This window comes from Rhinoraja longicauda, chromosome 20 (genome assembly GCF_053455715.1).
Source record: "Rhinoraja longicauda isolate Sanriku21f chromosome 20, sRhiLon1.1, whole genome shotgun sequence".
Lineage (NCBI taxonomy): Eukaryota > Metazoa > Chordata > Chondrichthyes > Rajiformes > Arhynchobatidae > Rhinoraja > Rhinoraja longicauda.
The window spans coordinates 28668714-28686908 of record NC_135972.1 but is presented as its reverse complement, the minus strand read 5'-3'; the positions used below and the strand labels follow the sequence as shown (position 1 = coordinate 28686908).

Genomic DNA, 18195 nt, shown 5'->3' with positions numbered 1-18195 from the left:
GGCAGCATAAAAGGAATGGGTGACGTTTTGGGTCGAGACCCTTCTTCAGACTGAGAGTCAGGGGAGAGGGAGACACAGAGATAAGGACGTGTGAGGTGTGAGAACGAGACATCAAAGGGGACGCAGGTCAAGGAAAATGTAGAATAGCTCATTGTTGGCTAGGAGAAGGTGGCAACGAAGCACACAGAGATAAAATTTAATCAAGGGGAAGTCAGTCTGATTGGAGAACTAGGAAAGTGGAGGGATGGAGAGAGAGAGAGAAAACAAGGGTTACTTGAAGTTGGAGAAATCAATATTCATAGCGCTGGGGTGTAAGCTGCCCAAGCGAAATAAGAGCTGCTGTTCCTCCAATTTATGCTGGATCTCACTCTGACAGTGGAGGGGGCCCAGGACAGAAAGGTCCGTATGGAAATTGGAGGGGGAGTTAAAGTGTTTAGCAACTGGGAGATGAGGTCGGTTTAGGTGGAAAATGGGAATTCTACAATACCATACAAATGGAAATATAATTGATTTAATCTGAAAGTATAGATCACTAAATTTAAAGTAACTTGGACGATGGTATAGTGTCGACAGCTAGGAACTATGTTAGAAACCTGAAAAGTATACAAGTTCCTTGACTGATTGATTATGGTGATCAAAAGTTTATGTAATTCATTTTCAGACTGACCATAAATAAGACTTAAAGAATATAGATAGGGGAGGGTCATGCTTAAGAATGAAATTAGCAAGGCAAAGAGGGGGCACAACGTAACAACAGGGGGACAAGATTAAGAAAAATCCCAAAGCATTCATGTTTGTTAAGGGCAAGATGGTTACCAGGGAAAATGTAGAGTTCATTAGAAACCAAAAGGCAAAAGGTGCAAATGGTTGAGAATCGAGATCTTTCGTCAGGACTGAGGGAAGAGGAACAATTGTGACTATACAGCAGAATAAGGGAGAAGGACAGAGGCTGGTAGATGATAGGTGGACGGGGGGTGGTGATGAGCAGATGGAACCAGAATACATAAAACAAAAACTTCAATACTAATACCATTAGGCTGCAAGTTACTCCTTGTATTCGCTTCTTCCATCTTGATACCCCCCCCTCCCTCCCCAGACCCGTTGGTTCCATCTGCCCATCAACCCCTTATGGATCTAAAACTGGCTTGGTAACAGGAGGTAGAGGATGATGGTGGAAGGTTAATTTTGTGATTGGAACCCTGTGACTAGGGGTGGACCACAGTGATCAACGATGGAACCCTTCCTGTTAGTTATTGATATGAATGATTTGGATATGAATAGATAAGATTAGTAGATATGCAAATATCAAGTAAATATGGTGGTATTGCTGATAGTAAGGAGGATAGTTTAAGTCATTTGGTAAGATGACGAGTGGAATTTAATCCTGATAAGTGTGAGGGGAACCACTGAGTAAGTTTGATCTATAATTTCCTGAGTGGGTGTTGGAGGCAAGGACAATCACGACATTTAATAAGTAGCTAGGCAAATCTTGAATTGACAACACATGGAAGGCTACCACCCAAATGCTGGTAAATGGAGTTAGTGTAGATAGGTAAATGATGGGCCTAATGTTCTATTTCTGTGCTGAATGACTATGATTACTTTAATCTTTTAGTTTTAACAAAAGTAAACCAAAAAAAGTGCTGAAGGCCAAATTGGAAATACCTCCAACTCCATGCCAACAATAAATATCAAATATGCAGAATTTGCATTTTCATTCATTTCACTGAATGAATGTTGGAAGAGATTTTCAAACCGTGCATATGTGATTAATCTCATATGTTTCTAAAACATGCCGATCAGTGGCATAATGGCGGTGACCTTAAGGCTGATGGTAAATTTAAATGAGTTCTAAGAGTGTGCATGTACCGTTGTGTTACTACTTTCAATTTAGCTGCGCTTTATGGAGAATGAATGTTGCACATTTTAACCAAAGTTTTTATAATAAACTGAAAATATTCAATTTAGCCAAATACTAATAAAACCAACAAAACATCCTTGAAATTATCCCAAAATGAAACAAAATATTCAAGATGCAGCTGTAAAACAGAAATCCATGCATTAAACAACCTTTATTTTTTTTAGTCATGCATTTGTTTGACGCATTTAATGCAAAAAATATTGTTCTAAGATGATTTTATTTTGTAAAACGCTTACTGAAACTGTAAGATTTTTTTCCAAACAATTACCTAAGTATTTAAAATGCAGAAATAATTTATATAAATCGCCTGTTTGAAGTACTTTAATATTTCTGCCAAACAGCTCGTCTTTAATAATTTAAAAGTACCGATGTAGATTTTTTGCAGATGTGGAGGATTTTGTCCAAGTAAATACATGGTTGCTAATATTTTCAAAGATGCACATTAATAATGATTGGATTTCAAAATTATTCAGTCTAAAGCTTCATAATCTAAATTCTTTTCAGAAACATTGAGATATTTTATTAAGCTAGAAGCACAAGAAACTGTAGATGCTGGAATCTATAGCAAAACACCAAGTGCTGAAGAAACTCAGTGGGTCAGGCAGCATCTGTGGAGGAAATTGCATGACGTTTCGAGTCATAGATTGATAGTGTGAAAACAGGCCCTTCGGCCCAACTCGCCCACACCGGCCAACAATGTCCCAGCTACTCTAGTCCCACTTGCCTGCACTTGGTCCATAACCCTCCAAACCTGTCCTATCCATGAACCTGTCCGACTGCTTCATAGACGAATGAAATAGTCCCAGCCTCAACTACCTCCTCTGGCAGCTTGTTCCAAACACCCACCACCCTCTGTGTGAAAACGTTACCCCTCGGATTCCTATTAAATCTTTTCCCCTTCACTTTGAACCTATGTCCTCTGATCCTCGATTCCCCTACTCTGGGTAAAAGACTGTGCATCTACCTAATCTATTCCTCTCATGGTTTTGTAGACCTCTATAAGATCTCCCCTCATCCTCCTGTGCTCCATGGAATATAGACCCAGCCTACTTAACCACTCCCTATAGCCCACACCCTCTAGTCCTGGCAACATCCTCGTAAACCTTTTCTGAACCCTTTCAAGCGACAATATCTTTCCGAAAACGTGGTGCCCAGAACTGAACACATTATTCTAAATGCAGTCTCACCAACGTCCTATACAACTGCAACATGACCTCCCAACTTCTATACTCAATACTCTGACTGATGAAGGCCAAAGTGCCAAAAGCCTTTTTGACCACCTTATCTACCTGCGACTCAACCTTCAAGGAACCATGCACGTGTACTCCTAGATCCCTCTGGTCTACAACACTACCCAGGAGCCTACCATTTACTGTATAGGTCCTGCCCTTGTTCGACATCCCGAAATGCAATACCTCACACTTCTCTATTAAATTCCATCAACCATTCCTCCGCCCACCTGGCCAATCGATCCAGATCCTGCTACAATCGTTCACAACCATCTGCACTATCTGCAAAATCACTAACTTTTGTATCATCAGCAAACTTGCTAATCTTGCCATGTATGTTCTCATCCAAATCATTGATGTAGATGACAAACAGTAACGGGCCCAGCACCAAACCCTGTGGCACACCACTAGTCACAGGCCTCCATTCTGAGAAGCAACCTTCCACCATCTGCTTCCTTCCATGGAGCCAATTTGCTATCCATTCAGCTATCTCTCCTTGGATCCCATGAGACCTAACCTTCCAGAGCAGCCTACCATGCGGAACCTTATCGAACGCCTTACTGAAGTCCATGTACACAACATCAACAGCTCTGCCCTCATCAACCTTTTCGCTCACGTTTTCAAAAACACTAATCAGATTTGTGAGACACGTCCTCCCACGTACAAAATCCCTAATCAGCCCTTGCCCATCCAAATGCCTGTATATCCTATCCCTCAGAATACTCTCCAGTAACTTACCAACTAGATGTTAAGCTCACCAGCCTATAGTTCCCAGCATTTTCCCTGCAGCCCTTCTTGAAAAGAGGCACAACATTTGCCACCCTCCAATCCGCTAGCACCTCTCCTGTATTTAAGGACTCATAAATTTCAACCAGGGCTCCTGCAATTCCCTCTCTAGTTTCCCGCAATGCCCTCAGATATATCCGAGTCAGGACCCTTTTTCAGACTGATTGAAGTAGATAGGAGAAAGCTGAAAAGAGAAGTGAGGGCGGGGCATACTATATACTGACAACTACTACAAACCCACATACTCCCAGTTACTTTGACCACACCTCTTCCCACTCTGTGTTGCAAGGATGCCATCCCCTACTCTCAATTTCCCCATCGCTGCTGCATCTGCTCTCATGATAAGGCTTTCCACTCTAGATGTCCTCTATCTTCAGTAAACATGGATTCCCTGCTGTTGTGGATGGAACTCTGACCCGTGTGTCGTCTGTGTCCCGCAGGTCTGTTCTTGCTCCCCTTTCCCAGACGAACAAAGATAGAATTCCCCTCTTTTTTCCAAATGTTGGAAGAGGATGTGTTGGAACCATGCACGTGTACTCCTAGATCCCTCTGGTCTACAACACTACCCAGGAGCCTACCATTTACTGTATAGGTCCTGCCCTTGTTCGACATCCCGAAATGCAATACCTCACACTTCTCTATTAAATTCCATCAACCATTCCTCCGCCCACCTGGAAGAGGATGTGTTGGATGCGGGGGCTGGAGAATCTTCCAGCCCCCATCATCCAACACATCCTTTTCCAACATTTGTACCACCTTCAATGTGATTCCACCACTAGCATATCTTCCCTTCCCACTCCTTTCCGCTTCTGTAAAGATCACTCCCTATACATTTATTTGGTTTGCTCACCCTTCCCATCCCAACCTGGCCTCCCCAGGTACATCTCCTAAGGTTGCAGGAGAGAGTAACACCTGTCCCTACAACTCCTCTCTCATTTTTATCCATGGACCTCGCAAGCTCTTCCAGGTGAGAAGAGGTGCACATAATGACGTTTCTGTCCTTCTGGCCACACACTAACTAAAGGAACAGCACAATATATTCCATTTGGGTAGTTTGCAACTCCATGAACATTGTATTCTCCAATTTTAATCAATACCTCCCCCATTTCCCCATGTCGCCCCACTCCAATCAGTCTGAAGAAGCATCCCGACCCAACACGTCATCTGTCTACACCTTCCACAAATGCTGAGATATTTTATTATAGGAAGGAACTGCAGGTGCTGGTTTAAACCGAAGATAGACACAAAATGCTGCCATCACTCAGTGGCACAGGCAGCATCTCTGGAGTTATTCCAGCATTTTGTGTCTATCTTCAAGATATTTTATTACATTATTACATTGCTTCCCCAAAGCAGTCACTATTTTCCAAGTAACATTATCTATACATTTTTTCTCAACTCACTTGAGGCCCATTATTTGTCATTTGTATGGTATCCAATTTTGATTTTTCCTTTTATCTCTTTTCCTTTAATTTTTTATTTTTTCACTAGCCTTTGTATATTCCTAAATATTACTGCCATAGTACTTCAGATTATACAAATCTACTTTACTGTTAACTGTATGTGAAAAAGTAGTTCAGCCATTCTAACACTGAGATCACGAGATCATGAAGATGTAAAAAGGTGATAATGAATAGATCCGCAGGCCTTATGGATGTTAAGGTATTAAGCCGATTTTTGTTTTTTTTAGATATTAAGGTGAACCAACAGTATACTGCATGGTCACATTGTAAGAATGAAAGATACAGCAAAGCAGAAAGCTAATCTTTAAGTATTGAAGACTCTATTGTATGGACTAAGGGAAGCAAGAACAAGCACAGTTGGGAGGTGCCAGTAAACTGCAAGAAGTGTTCATTTAGTTGATTTGAAATGAGAAAGAACACATGACATAATATGGTTGGAACTCAGGAAGATGGAACTAGAAAACACACATAAATATTAGTTGTGGTTATACTAACAAAATAGAGGGTTAGAGAACTGGTAAGCACGGTATTTTGAGAAACAATATTGGAAAATACAGGAACAGAAGCAGTCCACTCAATCCTTGAAACAGCCTCTTTATTCAATCTTCCATCTCAACTCCAGTATTCTTCAACTCCCCAAGTATCCAAAAACATATCAATATCAGTCTTGAACTGCAAGCCCGAGGGTGGAGAATGCCAGAAAATTACAATGTTCTGAGTAGATACATTTCTTAGTCCCAAATAACTAAATTCATATCCTGAGGCACTGATTTCTCATTTATGATTCTTCAATTTAGGGAACCCCTATTCAGCATTTACTTTGTTTATTCATATAATTAGAACTTAAAAAGAAACAATAAACTTTATTGTCAACAGAATTTTTTATTTAACTTAATTTAATTAAACAAAAAAGATGCTCCAATACATAAAGTTAGTATTAGAGTGTCCGATGCAATAACTAAATTAGTTCGGTGTCAAATTATGAAATGAGTAAAATTATGGTGGAGCTACAATAATTAAATCCAATAATGCGATTTATATAATTGGTATTTAGAAGATATTTTAAAATTTCAGAAATAAGTAATTTTTTTTTTGTTTTATATAAATCATTTAGCATTTCAATTAGTAACAATTTAAAATATGATTGTATTTCCATGACATACTCTTCAGATTTTAGCAAACATATTCACAAGAGAAAAGGTTGGATAAAACAATTTATACTCAGAGGAGACACAAAAGATTGTAGATGCTGAAATCAGGAAAAATAAAAACAAACTGCTGGAGGAACTCAGCTGATCAGGGAGCATCTGTGATGGAAAGTGGACAGTTGACATTTTGGGTCAGTTGGAACAGTCAGTGACAGTTTCATGAAAAAAAAATTAGACAGTGCGGTTTTTTAATTTTCTGGTGCATCATTCACACTGGTACAGAAAAATTATAAATAACGGGAGACACACACAACATACTGGAGTAACTCAGTGGGACAGGCAGCATGTGTCAGAAAGAACTGCAGATGCCGGTTTAAATCGAAGGTAGACACAAAATGCTGCAGTAACTCAGCGGGACAGGTAGCATTTCTGGAAAGAAGGAATATGTGACATTTCGGGTTGGGACCCTTCTTCGAGGCCCTTCTTGATGCTGCCTGTCCCACTGAGTTACTCCAGTATTTTGTGTCTAACCTCGGTTTAAACCAGCATCTGCAGTTCCTTCCTGCACATAAATAATGGGAGTTGGGTTTGTCTTTTAGGTAACCTTCACAATTCCACATTTGACACAACAAAATCCATAATCTTAGTATGCAGTTAACATTAAGTTATGAGAAACAGAACATATGTGCAACAGTCAACCTTCTGTGAAGCATTTTTTTAAAAACCCTCTCTCACGAAAATGGTTCAATGTTGGAAGAGAACTGTATGAATTTACTCAGCTTTCTAACTGCAGCACTCACTTAATTCACCACAGTGTTAAACCAGCGTTTACTTAACACCAATTAAATATTAAATGGAAACATCTACATTTCATTGGTTAAAAGCTGAACATTCATGTGCTGCCCACAGTTAGTCAGAAGTTATGCTAAATGTGACAAGAAACAAGTGTATCTTCTACTGGGAGTACTTATTATATGCAAGATATTTAGTATATAGGATCCATGACAGTTAACTCTCCTTCTCGCACACCACTACAAAGTTCTGAAAATTAGTTGAGCATCAGCTAAAAAATAATCGATCTAAATGTTAGTGTAGAATGTGTCTGGATGTCAATTGTTTCTTATAGCAAACAAAACTGTTGCTAATTGACTCTACAAGAGCACTTAGATCTGTATTTCCTACTTAATGTTACTTTAGGAAAATAAAATGTGAACAAGGAAGGTTCAAAGGTACAATACTGAACCAAAAAGCGTCTTTTATTAAACAAGCTATTTACTAATTATATTCAATCTTGTTACTTTGCTTCTTTTAAAAAAACACTTCAGATATAAAAATGCTTACTTGAAATTTAATTTACTTCATTATTTCTCATTTCAGTGTTCTGTTAACTGAACTAGCTCAATCCAGTAGGTACCTCAGATGGTGGTGGGAGCAGAATAGTAACAGTCAATAGGAAAAAGGACAAGTTTTTTTAGAGAAAATAACACAACAGCCTTGGGAGGGAGGAAATGCAGGAGTGCGAGTCTACAGGACGGTTGGCACCAGCCTAATGAAGATAAATGGCCTCCATTTAGGTTGTACGTTCCATGATCAGTAATTTTCTTAGAAATACTGGGACTGGGAATCAAATAACAACATATTATCAGTAGGATAATTATTTTGATACATTGATATAGCACCAGGGAACCTCAAAAGGCAGTGTGTGAACTGAGCCCCTCGATAGTCAACAGAAGCTTAAGGCATTGTGGGTGACTGTATAACCACAGGCTATGGTAGAGAAGAATGATGGAAAACACACAGCTGGAGTCAGACACCATTACAGTCGGGGGCTGTGTGGAAAAGACACACCAAGGTTTGTTTTTAAGTACAGGTCTTGGATTAAGTGGCACCAGAAATGGGGTGATAATTAGTCAGAGCTTGCAAGAAGCAATGCAATGTATGAAAAAGTATTTAAAAATTGTAATTTACCAGTTTAATCCGAAGACAAAATTTAAACTTTACTAATTCAAAAGTAAATAAAACAAATTAAGTGATCTTTTCACACTGTAGATGGCGCTCTACAGTAAAGCGAGGGAGCACTAACTATTGTGAAAGAAAATTGATAAAACTGAAATGGCAATGTCCCATCTGGGATAAAGTTAAGGGCTTTCCTACTCTTAGCAAACTCAGATACAAACTACATGAAGTAGTGGGAGACGGGAGTGGGTGCCAGAGTTACTCTCCTTCATTTCAGTAACATCAAAGTATGGCTTCATTGGATAGGGCACGGGTTGGATGGAGGTAGGTGCAAACAGGAGGTTTCAATGTAATTGTGGAAATAGTTTGTGTAAGATGTTGTGATTGGGATTCTCTTTGAGAGCCATTAAAAGATATGTTTAGGACTTTTGTGGAGGAAGAAATGAGCAATGCTGTACAGATTGCAAATGTTGCTGCAGGGGGCTACAGGTGGGGTGATGGGTAGTGGTGAAAGGGGCCAGAAACCAGTCAGCAGGAAAAATTACTTCAGTAACATCTTGAGAATAGGCTCATATCTGTGAGAGGTGACCTAAACTTTACTGTCAGGCAACAGAAGATAGGGTAGGAGAAAAGATGTGCTCATGGTTCTGACGCTATCCTAAAATGCAGGGTGTACTTTACACATAAACATAGAAGAAATTTAAACATGGGCCATGGTGCAGCTTCTACCAATGGTGAAGTTGAGTAACAGCTTGCAAAGTGAAAAGTAAGTTTGATTTTCTGCCTCGCATAACATTAACTTAGCTATAGCAAAAAACAGGAGGAACTTAGCATCGGTGAAGAGAAATGGACATATATTATTTCATGCCACAACCCTTCTTCAGACTTTGGTTTTGCTCGAGATTCAAGCATCTGCAGTCTCTATCTCCATTTACTTGGCTGTACTCTTCTGAATAGATCAAGTGAGACTCACACAGCACCATCTTTGATTAGTACCAAACAACTTTTAAAACTGAATATTGACCAACAATTATTGAGCACTGTCATGGAAAACATGTGCATAATAGAACTTACGTCCACTTACACGCTAAGTCGATTGTACAGTGATGCTCAAAAGTACAAATTCTACCACAACACTGGCTAATGGGACAAATTTATGGGAATAAAAGGAGCACATATTTCATAGATTTATTCCAAATAGGAGAGAGATAGCGATAAAGGTTAGCGTATTTAAAATTCATTACCTTAAATTTTGTTTGATGGTCATCTGGGACAGTGTTTTTATCTGGACAGCTACAACAGCTACCCATGACTTACTCAGAAGACCGGCTGATCTCTAAAAATTAAACATTTAAAGATGAGACATCATCAAATTACAGTTGATAGTTTGCATAGCATTTCATTTTATAGGAAAACATCAAGGAAGAGTCACAAAAGAAAAATGAAATTTAATCAAAGCTTCATTCCTGATTTAAAAAAAAAAAATCTCTGCTATATCCCAATCTTGTATGTACATTTCAGGAAGATACAAATAAGTGCGGATGATAGTTTACACAAAAAAAGGCGAAGTGATGGAGTAACTCAGCGTGTCAGGTAGCATCTCTGGAGCACATGGATAGGTGAGGTTTTGGGTCGGAACCCTTCTCCAAACTGGAGAAGGGTCTTAACCCAAAACGTCACCTACCCACGTTCTCCAGAGATGCTACCTGACCCGCTGAGTTACTCCAGTACTTTGCATCTTTTTTTACATTTAATGGGCAGTTTAGGAGGATATACCATGAGAAATCATATTATTGCCAGTCAGCAGCTTGCTTAATGCTAAAAATACAGAGAACATAGATTCCAGTACAATATCAATGAATATGAATCGATGAACTGCATAGCATTCTAAAGTTAAATAAAATATTATTTAAGGACTGCTGGAATCGCATGTGGGACAATTGTTCTGAATTAAAAACATAAATATTATAGCATTTTTCAAATTTAAGCAATTTATCACACAAATAGTAAATAAGTGGGGATAGACTCTCAAATCAGATACTGTTTGTAAGAGTCTTTGAAACATGCTTAAAATCATGATGATTAATAACTGCAGCGTTTACAATTGTAGGATGTAAAAAATTGTTTTGTCAGTGATCAATCTCAACATTGTATATTTCAACATTATATTTTGTAACATTTTGCCCTCAAACATTTTCCGGTCACTTGAAAACTAAAACCATTGACTCACCATTTTGGATATTGTGCTAAATAAAAGCAATATGCTGGGACACCACCCTAAGCAATAATTTATTGGAAAAGATAACCAACTCCCTGATTAGAAGAATTTTTAAATATATACTAATCCAAAAATAATTTGTGGAACCTGTTACAATCAAGTTTCCCAAACGGAAAGAGCCACTCAAATGACATATCCGCTGATGTTGTTCCAGCTGACTAATGAGGAGCAAAGTTGGAATCAGCATCCTCGCTCCTAATAGATGCCAATCTTGGCAGTTTTTACAGCTCAGAAGGATTTCATTATCTGTTTCTCCATTTGTAGTTGTTTGTAAAGTCGGAATATGGCATTTTCTCCCAAGTAAAATCTTGTGTAACTATATAAACAAAGGGCCAGATCTTCCATTGACTGGGGAGACAACGGAACTTGCTAGTCGCTTGCCTGTGGGCTAGACTTATTTTTCCAATGTGTGTCCAAGTGCAGACTTCCAGTCAGAGGCGAGCTTCAGGCTAGTTGGCAAAGCCCAGACTAGCACAGAACCTTTCCAGAATGCCTTTTACAACTGAGGCTCAGCATCAGGCTTAGCGGCTGTCAAACTGTCATTGACATGTTAAATGCCTTTCACATTATTGAAACATAAAGATAACAATCAAAATTCTAAAAAAACACTGGCATGCACAAAAATGTTTAAATTAAGTGAATTAGCCTTCTATGGACAACTACCTCTTCCCATTCATTTCAACAGTGTCATTATACTTAAAAGTGTTCTAACCAAAGCTGGGGACAGTAAATGTTGTCCCACATGTTACCAAGGCCACAGAGAAAGCAAACCAAGTAGAAGGGCATGTTTCTGAAAGAAAACAATTGAAAAGATTAAATGTAAAATTGGTCTTAAATCTTGATTGGCATACACTGTATGTACTAAATGATATGAGGACACTGAAGATTTTCTAGCATGAAACAAGAAATGCAAAGGTACACATTATGGGTAAGAATGTACCGACTGAATCTTCTTGCTCTTGATAAAATGGTCTAATGGAGCTTTTATAGTTATTTAATAACGGATTTTTTTTAATTATGAAGGGCTTTGATGGAAAGACAGTCAATGAGAAATCCAGTAGAGAATTTAGAAGAGACATGTTTACGAAAAGAGTTGGGAGAATGAGGAACTTATAATATATGGAGTGATTGAAATGAATGGTAGAGATTTATAAGGTACTTGGACAAGCATTTGAAGAACATGGAACGAGAGGGTTACACTGATAAAGTTGGATGAAAAAAAAAAGAGTAGGACTCCAGTGAAGAATAAATGTCAACATGGATTGGGACGGCCAACTGGCTTGTTTCTGTGCCATATATTGTATGCAATTCTCTGTAACCAAGCATAGAAGTCCATGAACTAGAAAGTAAGCCAAAGTATAATCACAGCAAATAAGTAATGAGCTGTTGCCCAAAACAGCACACTCAATTTTATGAAAGACACTTACATAAACATTCAAAAGGCTCTCCGCTCCAAATCTTATAAATTATCAGACCAATGCAGTGCAGGGGAGTTGATGAAAATTACTATAATAAGGAACACACATATAATTCACTATCTGTTGAATTAAGATCTGTTAATAGTCATTGGGCTGCACGAGTATGCATAAGTCATCAGTAAGAAAAATTGTGCTTTATTTGAAATGCAGAAATAACTGCATTACATCTGTAAACGTTTATTAGAATAGGCGGTGACATGCCAAATCCCCTTAAACCTCCAAGAAAGTAAATGCGCTGATACGATACATCAATGTGCTGGGTCACATTCTCCTACTGTCTGCACACCAACGAAAACCGGCACATGGTCTCCCGATTTCCCCTTTCTGAAGTCAACAAGTAGTTCTAAGGTTTTGTTGTTGTTGAGTGAGAGATTGTTGTTGCAGCACCAATCAACCATGCCTTATATCTCTCTCCTGTGCACTGACCCATGATTCGTTGGTGAATTTATTGATGGCATTAGATCTGTGCTCAGCCATACAGTCGTAACCAGACACTTGAGTGCCAAATGTAGGCTGCTGTGAAATATTGGGGGAGTGCTGTGCTGTTGGAGGTGCCTTCTTTCAGATGAAACATTAAACCAATGCTTCAACCACTATCATACGTGCAAGAATGGCACCGCACTATTTTGAAGAATAGGAGAGTTATTCCTGGTGAATTTGTATAAATAAACATTGAAACTCGGAAAAACTATATTGAAGAGCTAATAATTGGCTGCAATAAAGCAATTATTTTGCATCTGCCTATGTTGTGTTAACAATCCAGAGAGCCATATTTCTAACTAAGTAATGGGGAAATTAAAAGATCTAAATGTTGCCAAATTCTCTGCAAGTGTGATAGCCTGCATCTATGGTTATAAAAGTGGTGGCTGCAGATGTAGTGGAAGCATTGGAGATGATCTTCCAAAGTTCTCTAGATTCTCAAGTGTAATAAAATTGTAATGTAAGAAATATTACATGGATATTCATGAAAGAAAGGCGAGAAAAAAAAACTAAGAAAAACATCCATTAGCTTGAAATCAGTTGTCAGGGAAATATTCTATTATTGAGAACATAATAGCAGGGCACTTCGAAAATCATAGTATGATTAGGCAATCAATATAGTTTATAATCGTAATTATCATTTGACAAGCTAATATTGAGGATGCTAATGCAGGATAGGTAAGCGGGAAAACAAGTCAAGTCAAGTTTATTGTCATATGCACAAGTCTGGTGAGGTTTAGGTACAATTAATTTTGTTGCTTTCAGGCACATAGACTCAGACAACACACAAAATATAAATTATACAAAATTACACAAATTCTGCAAGACATTAAAAAAGAAACAACCTTGTAAAAGAGCAAGACGTTAGTCTAAAACACAATTAAAAAAAGAAAACTAGTCCATGGTAGCGCAATAGGTGATCTGAGAACGTGCAGGAAGGAACTGCAGGTACTGATTTAAACAGAAGATCGACACAAAATGCTGGAGTAGCTCAGCGGGACAGGCAGCACCTCTGGAGAGAAGGAAGGGATGACGTTTCGGGTCGAGACCCTTCTTCAGACTCAATGTGATCTGCAATTTTCCATTGTTGAGAGAAGACTGGGGTTGTGCACATTGGGTCAAGTATCCGATAGTTGTAAGTAAAGTTGTAAGAAAGTGGATGTTCCTCAACCTGATGATGTGTGAATTTAGGGTTCTGTACTAACTCCCTGAAGAGAGCAGTGAGAGAAGGGCATGATGCAGAAAATGGGGATCCTTTATGATAGTTTCTGCCATCTTGAAGCAGTCTTTGTTGGTGGGGAATGCTGTGCCCATGATGGACTGGGCTGTCCAACACTCTGCAGCTTCTTGTATTCCCGTGCATTGGAATTGCTGTAACGGCCCAAGATGCAGCCAATCAGGACACTTTCTGAGGAGGTTCGTATTTGGCGATATGCCAATTTCTTTTTAACATAAGAAAGTAGAGGCTCTGTAGGGTCTTTGTGATTATATCCATGTGTTGGGTCCAGGATAGGTCATCCGAGATGTAATCGTCCAGGAATTTGAAGCTGCCAGTGGAATTAGTATCACCAATGAAAAATGGCACGTGGTCTTCCGATTCCCCCTTTCTGAAGTCAACAATTAGTTCCTTGGTCTTATTAACGTTGAGTGAGGGGCTATTTTTGTGGAACCACTAAACCAGGTATTCTAATTCCCTCCTGTATGCTGACTTGTCACCACCCATGATTTTTGCCAACAACAATGGTGTTGTCAGCAAAGTTAGTAATGGCTCTGGTGCTGCACTTAGCCATACTGTCACAGGTGTAAAGAGGGTGGAACAGGGGGCTAAGCACACACCCTTGAGGTGCACCAGCATTCATGGTCTGTGAATGAAGAGATGTTTTACTGATCCACACTGATTGAGGTCTGCCAATGATGAAGTTAAGGATCCAGCTACAAAGAGAGATACAGAGGGCCAGGTTTGGAGCTTGGTGATGAGTTTGGAGGGGTTGATAATACTGAAATTCCAGCTGCAACTGATGAACAGCAGCCTGACATATGTGTTCCTTTTCTGCAGATGGTCCAGCTCAGAGTGGAGAGCCAGTGAGATAGCATCTGATGTGTACCTGCTGTGGCGATGAGCAAACTGAAGCGGATCCAGATAATTTCTGAGTCAGGAGTTGATTCGCGCCATAACCAACCTTTCGAATCATTTCATTACAGTGGATAAGAGTGCAACTGGATGGTAATCATTGAGGCATGTCACTAGGCTCTTTTGGGCACCAATACAACAGATGCCCTTTTGAGGCAGGTGCGAACGTCAGACCGCAGAAACGAGAGGTTATTCTTGAATTATTCAGTCAGTTGGTCCGCACAGTTCTTTAGTACTTGACCAGTGGATATAATATATTTGTACTTTCAAAAGGGCAATGTAGTGGTGCCGTAGGTAATGCAAATACCTCATAGGTCCAGCCAACCATGTTTGGTCCTGAACTCTCGTGCTGACAGTAGAGATTGCACCTCACCCATGTTCAATGTGTTTACTTCTACATTCCAAAGATGTGCTGGTTGGTAGGAGAGTTAGTAAGTTATTGTAAATTATCCTTTGAGTAAGTGAGTAATAAAAGAATAAGGGAGGAGATAATGGACATGTGAAAGCGAATGGGGTTCAGAGAAATGAGTGGAGGAAGGGGATTGACACGATTGGCACAGGTTCAGTGGTCTTCCTTCATGTCATCAGCAAATTTAAATAAAAGGCATTTGATAAAGTACCATATGATCAATTTGCCTCCTGGCAAAGTTCTATCACATCGTACAAAAAGTTATAACATCATAATGATCCATAAGACTGGGGTAATTATGAAATATGAAAAGAATGCAAGGAGTCTGCAAAATCATTGAGACAGATTAAGTGAATGATTGGGAAGATTCAGTATAATCTGGGAAAATGAGGTTACTCAATTTGTTGGAAAGAATTTTATAAAAATCAATATTTTTTTAAAAGGCAAGAAATTGAAAGTGTTTTGTTTTGCCAAATAAATACTTTGTTTAGGGCCTGCAATACAGATGAGTTTTAATGTGTTCATTAAGTTATACAGCTTAGAAACAAGCCATTTGGCCCAACTGGCCCACACTGACCAGGATGTCCCATCTACACTACGCCCACCTGCCTGCATTTAGCCCATATCCCTCTAAACCTATTCTATCCATGTATCTGTCCAAATGTTTTATAAATGTTGTGACAGTATCTGCCTCAACCACCTCCTCTAGCAGCTCGGTCCATAATAGCTACCACCCTTTGTGTAATAAATATGCCCCTCTAGTTCCTAATAAATTCTTGGCCCCTCACCTTAAAACCTCTGGTTCTTGATTCCCCAACTCTGGGTAAAAGATTGTGCATTTGCCCCATCTATTCCTCTTATGATCTTATATACCTCTCTAAGATCACCCCTCCTCCTCCTGCGCTGCAAGGAATAAAGCTATAGACTGCTCAACCTCTCCCTATAGTTCAGGCCCTCAAGTCCTCTTCTCTGCACCCTTTCCAGCTTAATTGATTCCTAAAATGTTTTAAATCCATAAGGTGCACACTGCAAGCTTTTATCACATATATATTAAGACAAGTTTTGCTGCAACTGCATAGGGCTTTGATGAAATCACAGCTGGAGCTGTGTATGAAGATTTGATCTTCAATATAACAAAAATAAATTACACTTGTGGAAACAAAGAACTGCAGATGCAGGTTAATGCACAAAATGACATAAAGTGCTGGAGTAACTCAGCAGGTTAGACAGTATCTCTGGAGAAACAAGGATGGGCAACATTTTGGGTCGAGACCTTTCTTCAGACTTTAAGATTATCATTGCCTTGGCTGTGATAGAATGTAGCTACACGTGGTTCATTCCTGAGAACAGAACTGTGTACCATGAGAAGACAGGAAGGAAGATTGGCCCATACCAAGGCCAAGAAAGAGAAAGGTAATTTGATCAACACATACAAGATTGTGAAAGGTATTAACTGAGGAAACTAATAGGGTCAAGAACTAGGGGAAAATGTCTAAAAATTAGGGTTCAACTATTTAGGACAGAGATGAAAAGAATTACTTTGTAATTCAGAACTGTAAATCTTTGGAATTCTCTAACTCAATGGGCTATGACTGATTGCTCAGTCAATGAATTTTGTAGACCCGTGTATGTGTTACTGAATGAATAAACATCCTAGTAAATCAACCCAGAGCACTTCATGGTGGTCCCAAACCGATGGAATTAAAAATATTCAAATCCTAGGTGAAGTTTTTTATGACAAACCTGGCCAGGGATTGATGTTATTGAACTTATTTAAGAGATGAATGATTGCTATAATTGGTCTTAGGTTCTCATACTTGTGAGGGGGAGGATGCTCATAAAATGGCGAAAAATTGTAAATGAGAAAAAAAAATAGGCAAAGGCGGCCCTAATAATAAATTATCTTGGTTTATTAAGCATACTGATCCTTTCATTTTTTTCTCTCTGTATTTCATATTAATTTTAAGACTAACTAACTGCACACCACAAATGGCATCCCAGAAAAACAATATCAGAGCATGATTAAGAGTACAACATGGTACTGAACATTTGAAGCACTGCCTTGGTTTGGTGTGCTGTCGATGCAGCACGGAACCTGTTCACAACACAAGCAGCTAAGTTGAACAGGATTGGAAAATAAATATAAAGAAAGCCTCAGTCAAAGGTAACTGGTATTCTGTCATTACCTCTGACGACTATTAATGCTTTGATATTTTCACATTTATTGCTTCTGAAATCTAACTCACAATATGTAAAACGCATCATTTGCAAAGTCATTATGAGAAAGCACGATGTGTGCTTTTGTTCTCTAAAACTGGCTTAATGACAAGAGTATCATGATCAAATTTTAAAATGCTTATCCACAATGTTGGTTCGTAGTTTATTTTTCTAATACATATCTTGAACAAAACTGCTAACAATTCACTCACCCAAACTTGGCCATTAATGTTCCCAGTCTCTCTCTTAGTGGCGTGAATTCAATCATATTTTTAAAATGTTTATGTGATCATTGAACAGCCATCTTATAGTTTCACCCTGGAAGAAAAAAAAATTATACTAGACCAAAAATATGTAATGAATCATGAACATCTAGTGAACACGATTGGAAATTGTATGTTTGTCATCTTGAGATTCACTCCCTTTTCAAATAATATAAAGATAATGTTCATCAAAGCAAAGTAAACATAATTCTAATCCATGTGGATGTGGTGGGAAGAACAGGAACACAGTTTTAGAACTAAAATCAAGAATCCATGTCTTCAATTAGCTCATCATAATGCCGCATAATTATATTTTCACATTCTAATGCAGCAACAAATATGGTCAATGTAGCTTAGACAGTGATTCTACAGCTCTTTCAAAGTGCTTTTTCAATGCACTGATGAACCACAAAATGTCTTGTAAGTTACCACGTTT

The 18195-nt window shown here is 38.8% G+C and overlaps 1 protein-coding gene across 2 annotated transcripts in view; it reads right to left on the bottom strand.

Moving 5' to 3' along the window:
* Positions 1-18195, bottom strand: part of frs2a (fibroblast growth factor receptor substrate 2a) — a 75094-nt gene that overhangs the window by 10874 nt on the left and 46025 nt on the right. For both annotated transcript variants that reach the window (XM_078417313.1, XM_078417316.1), the window contains exons 2-3: positions 17709-17814; positions 9748-9839 (exon numbers count right to left, since the gene is read on the bottom strand). In XM_078417313.1, the coding sequence (XP_078273439.1) occupies positions 9748-9813 (66 nt within the window). In that variant the 5' untranslated portion in view covers positions 9814-9839; positions 17709-17814. The remainder of the gene's footprint in view (positions 1-9747; positions 9840-17708; positions 17815-18195) is intronic.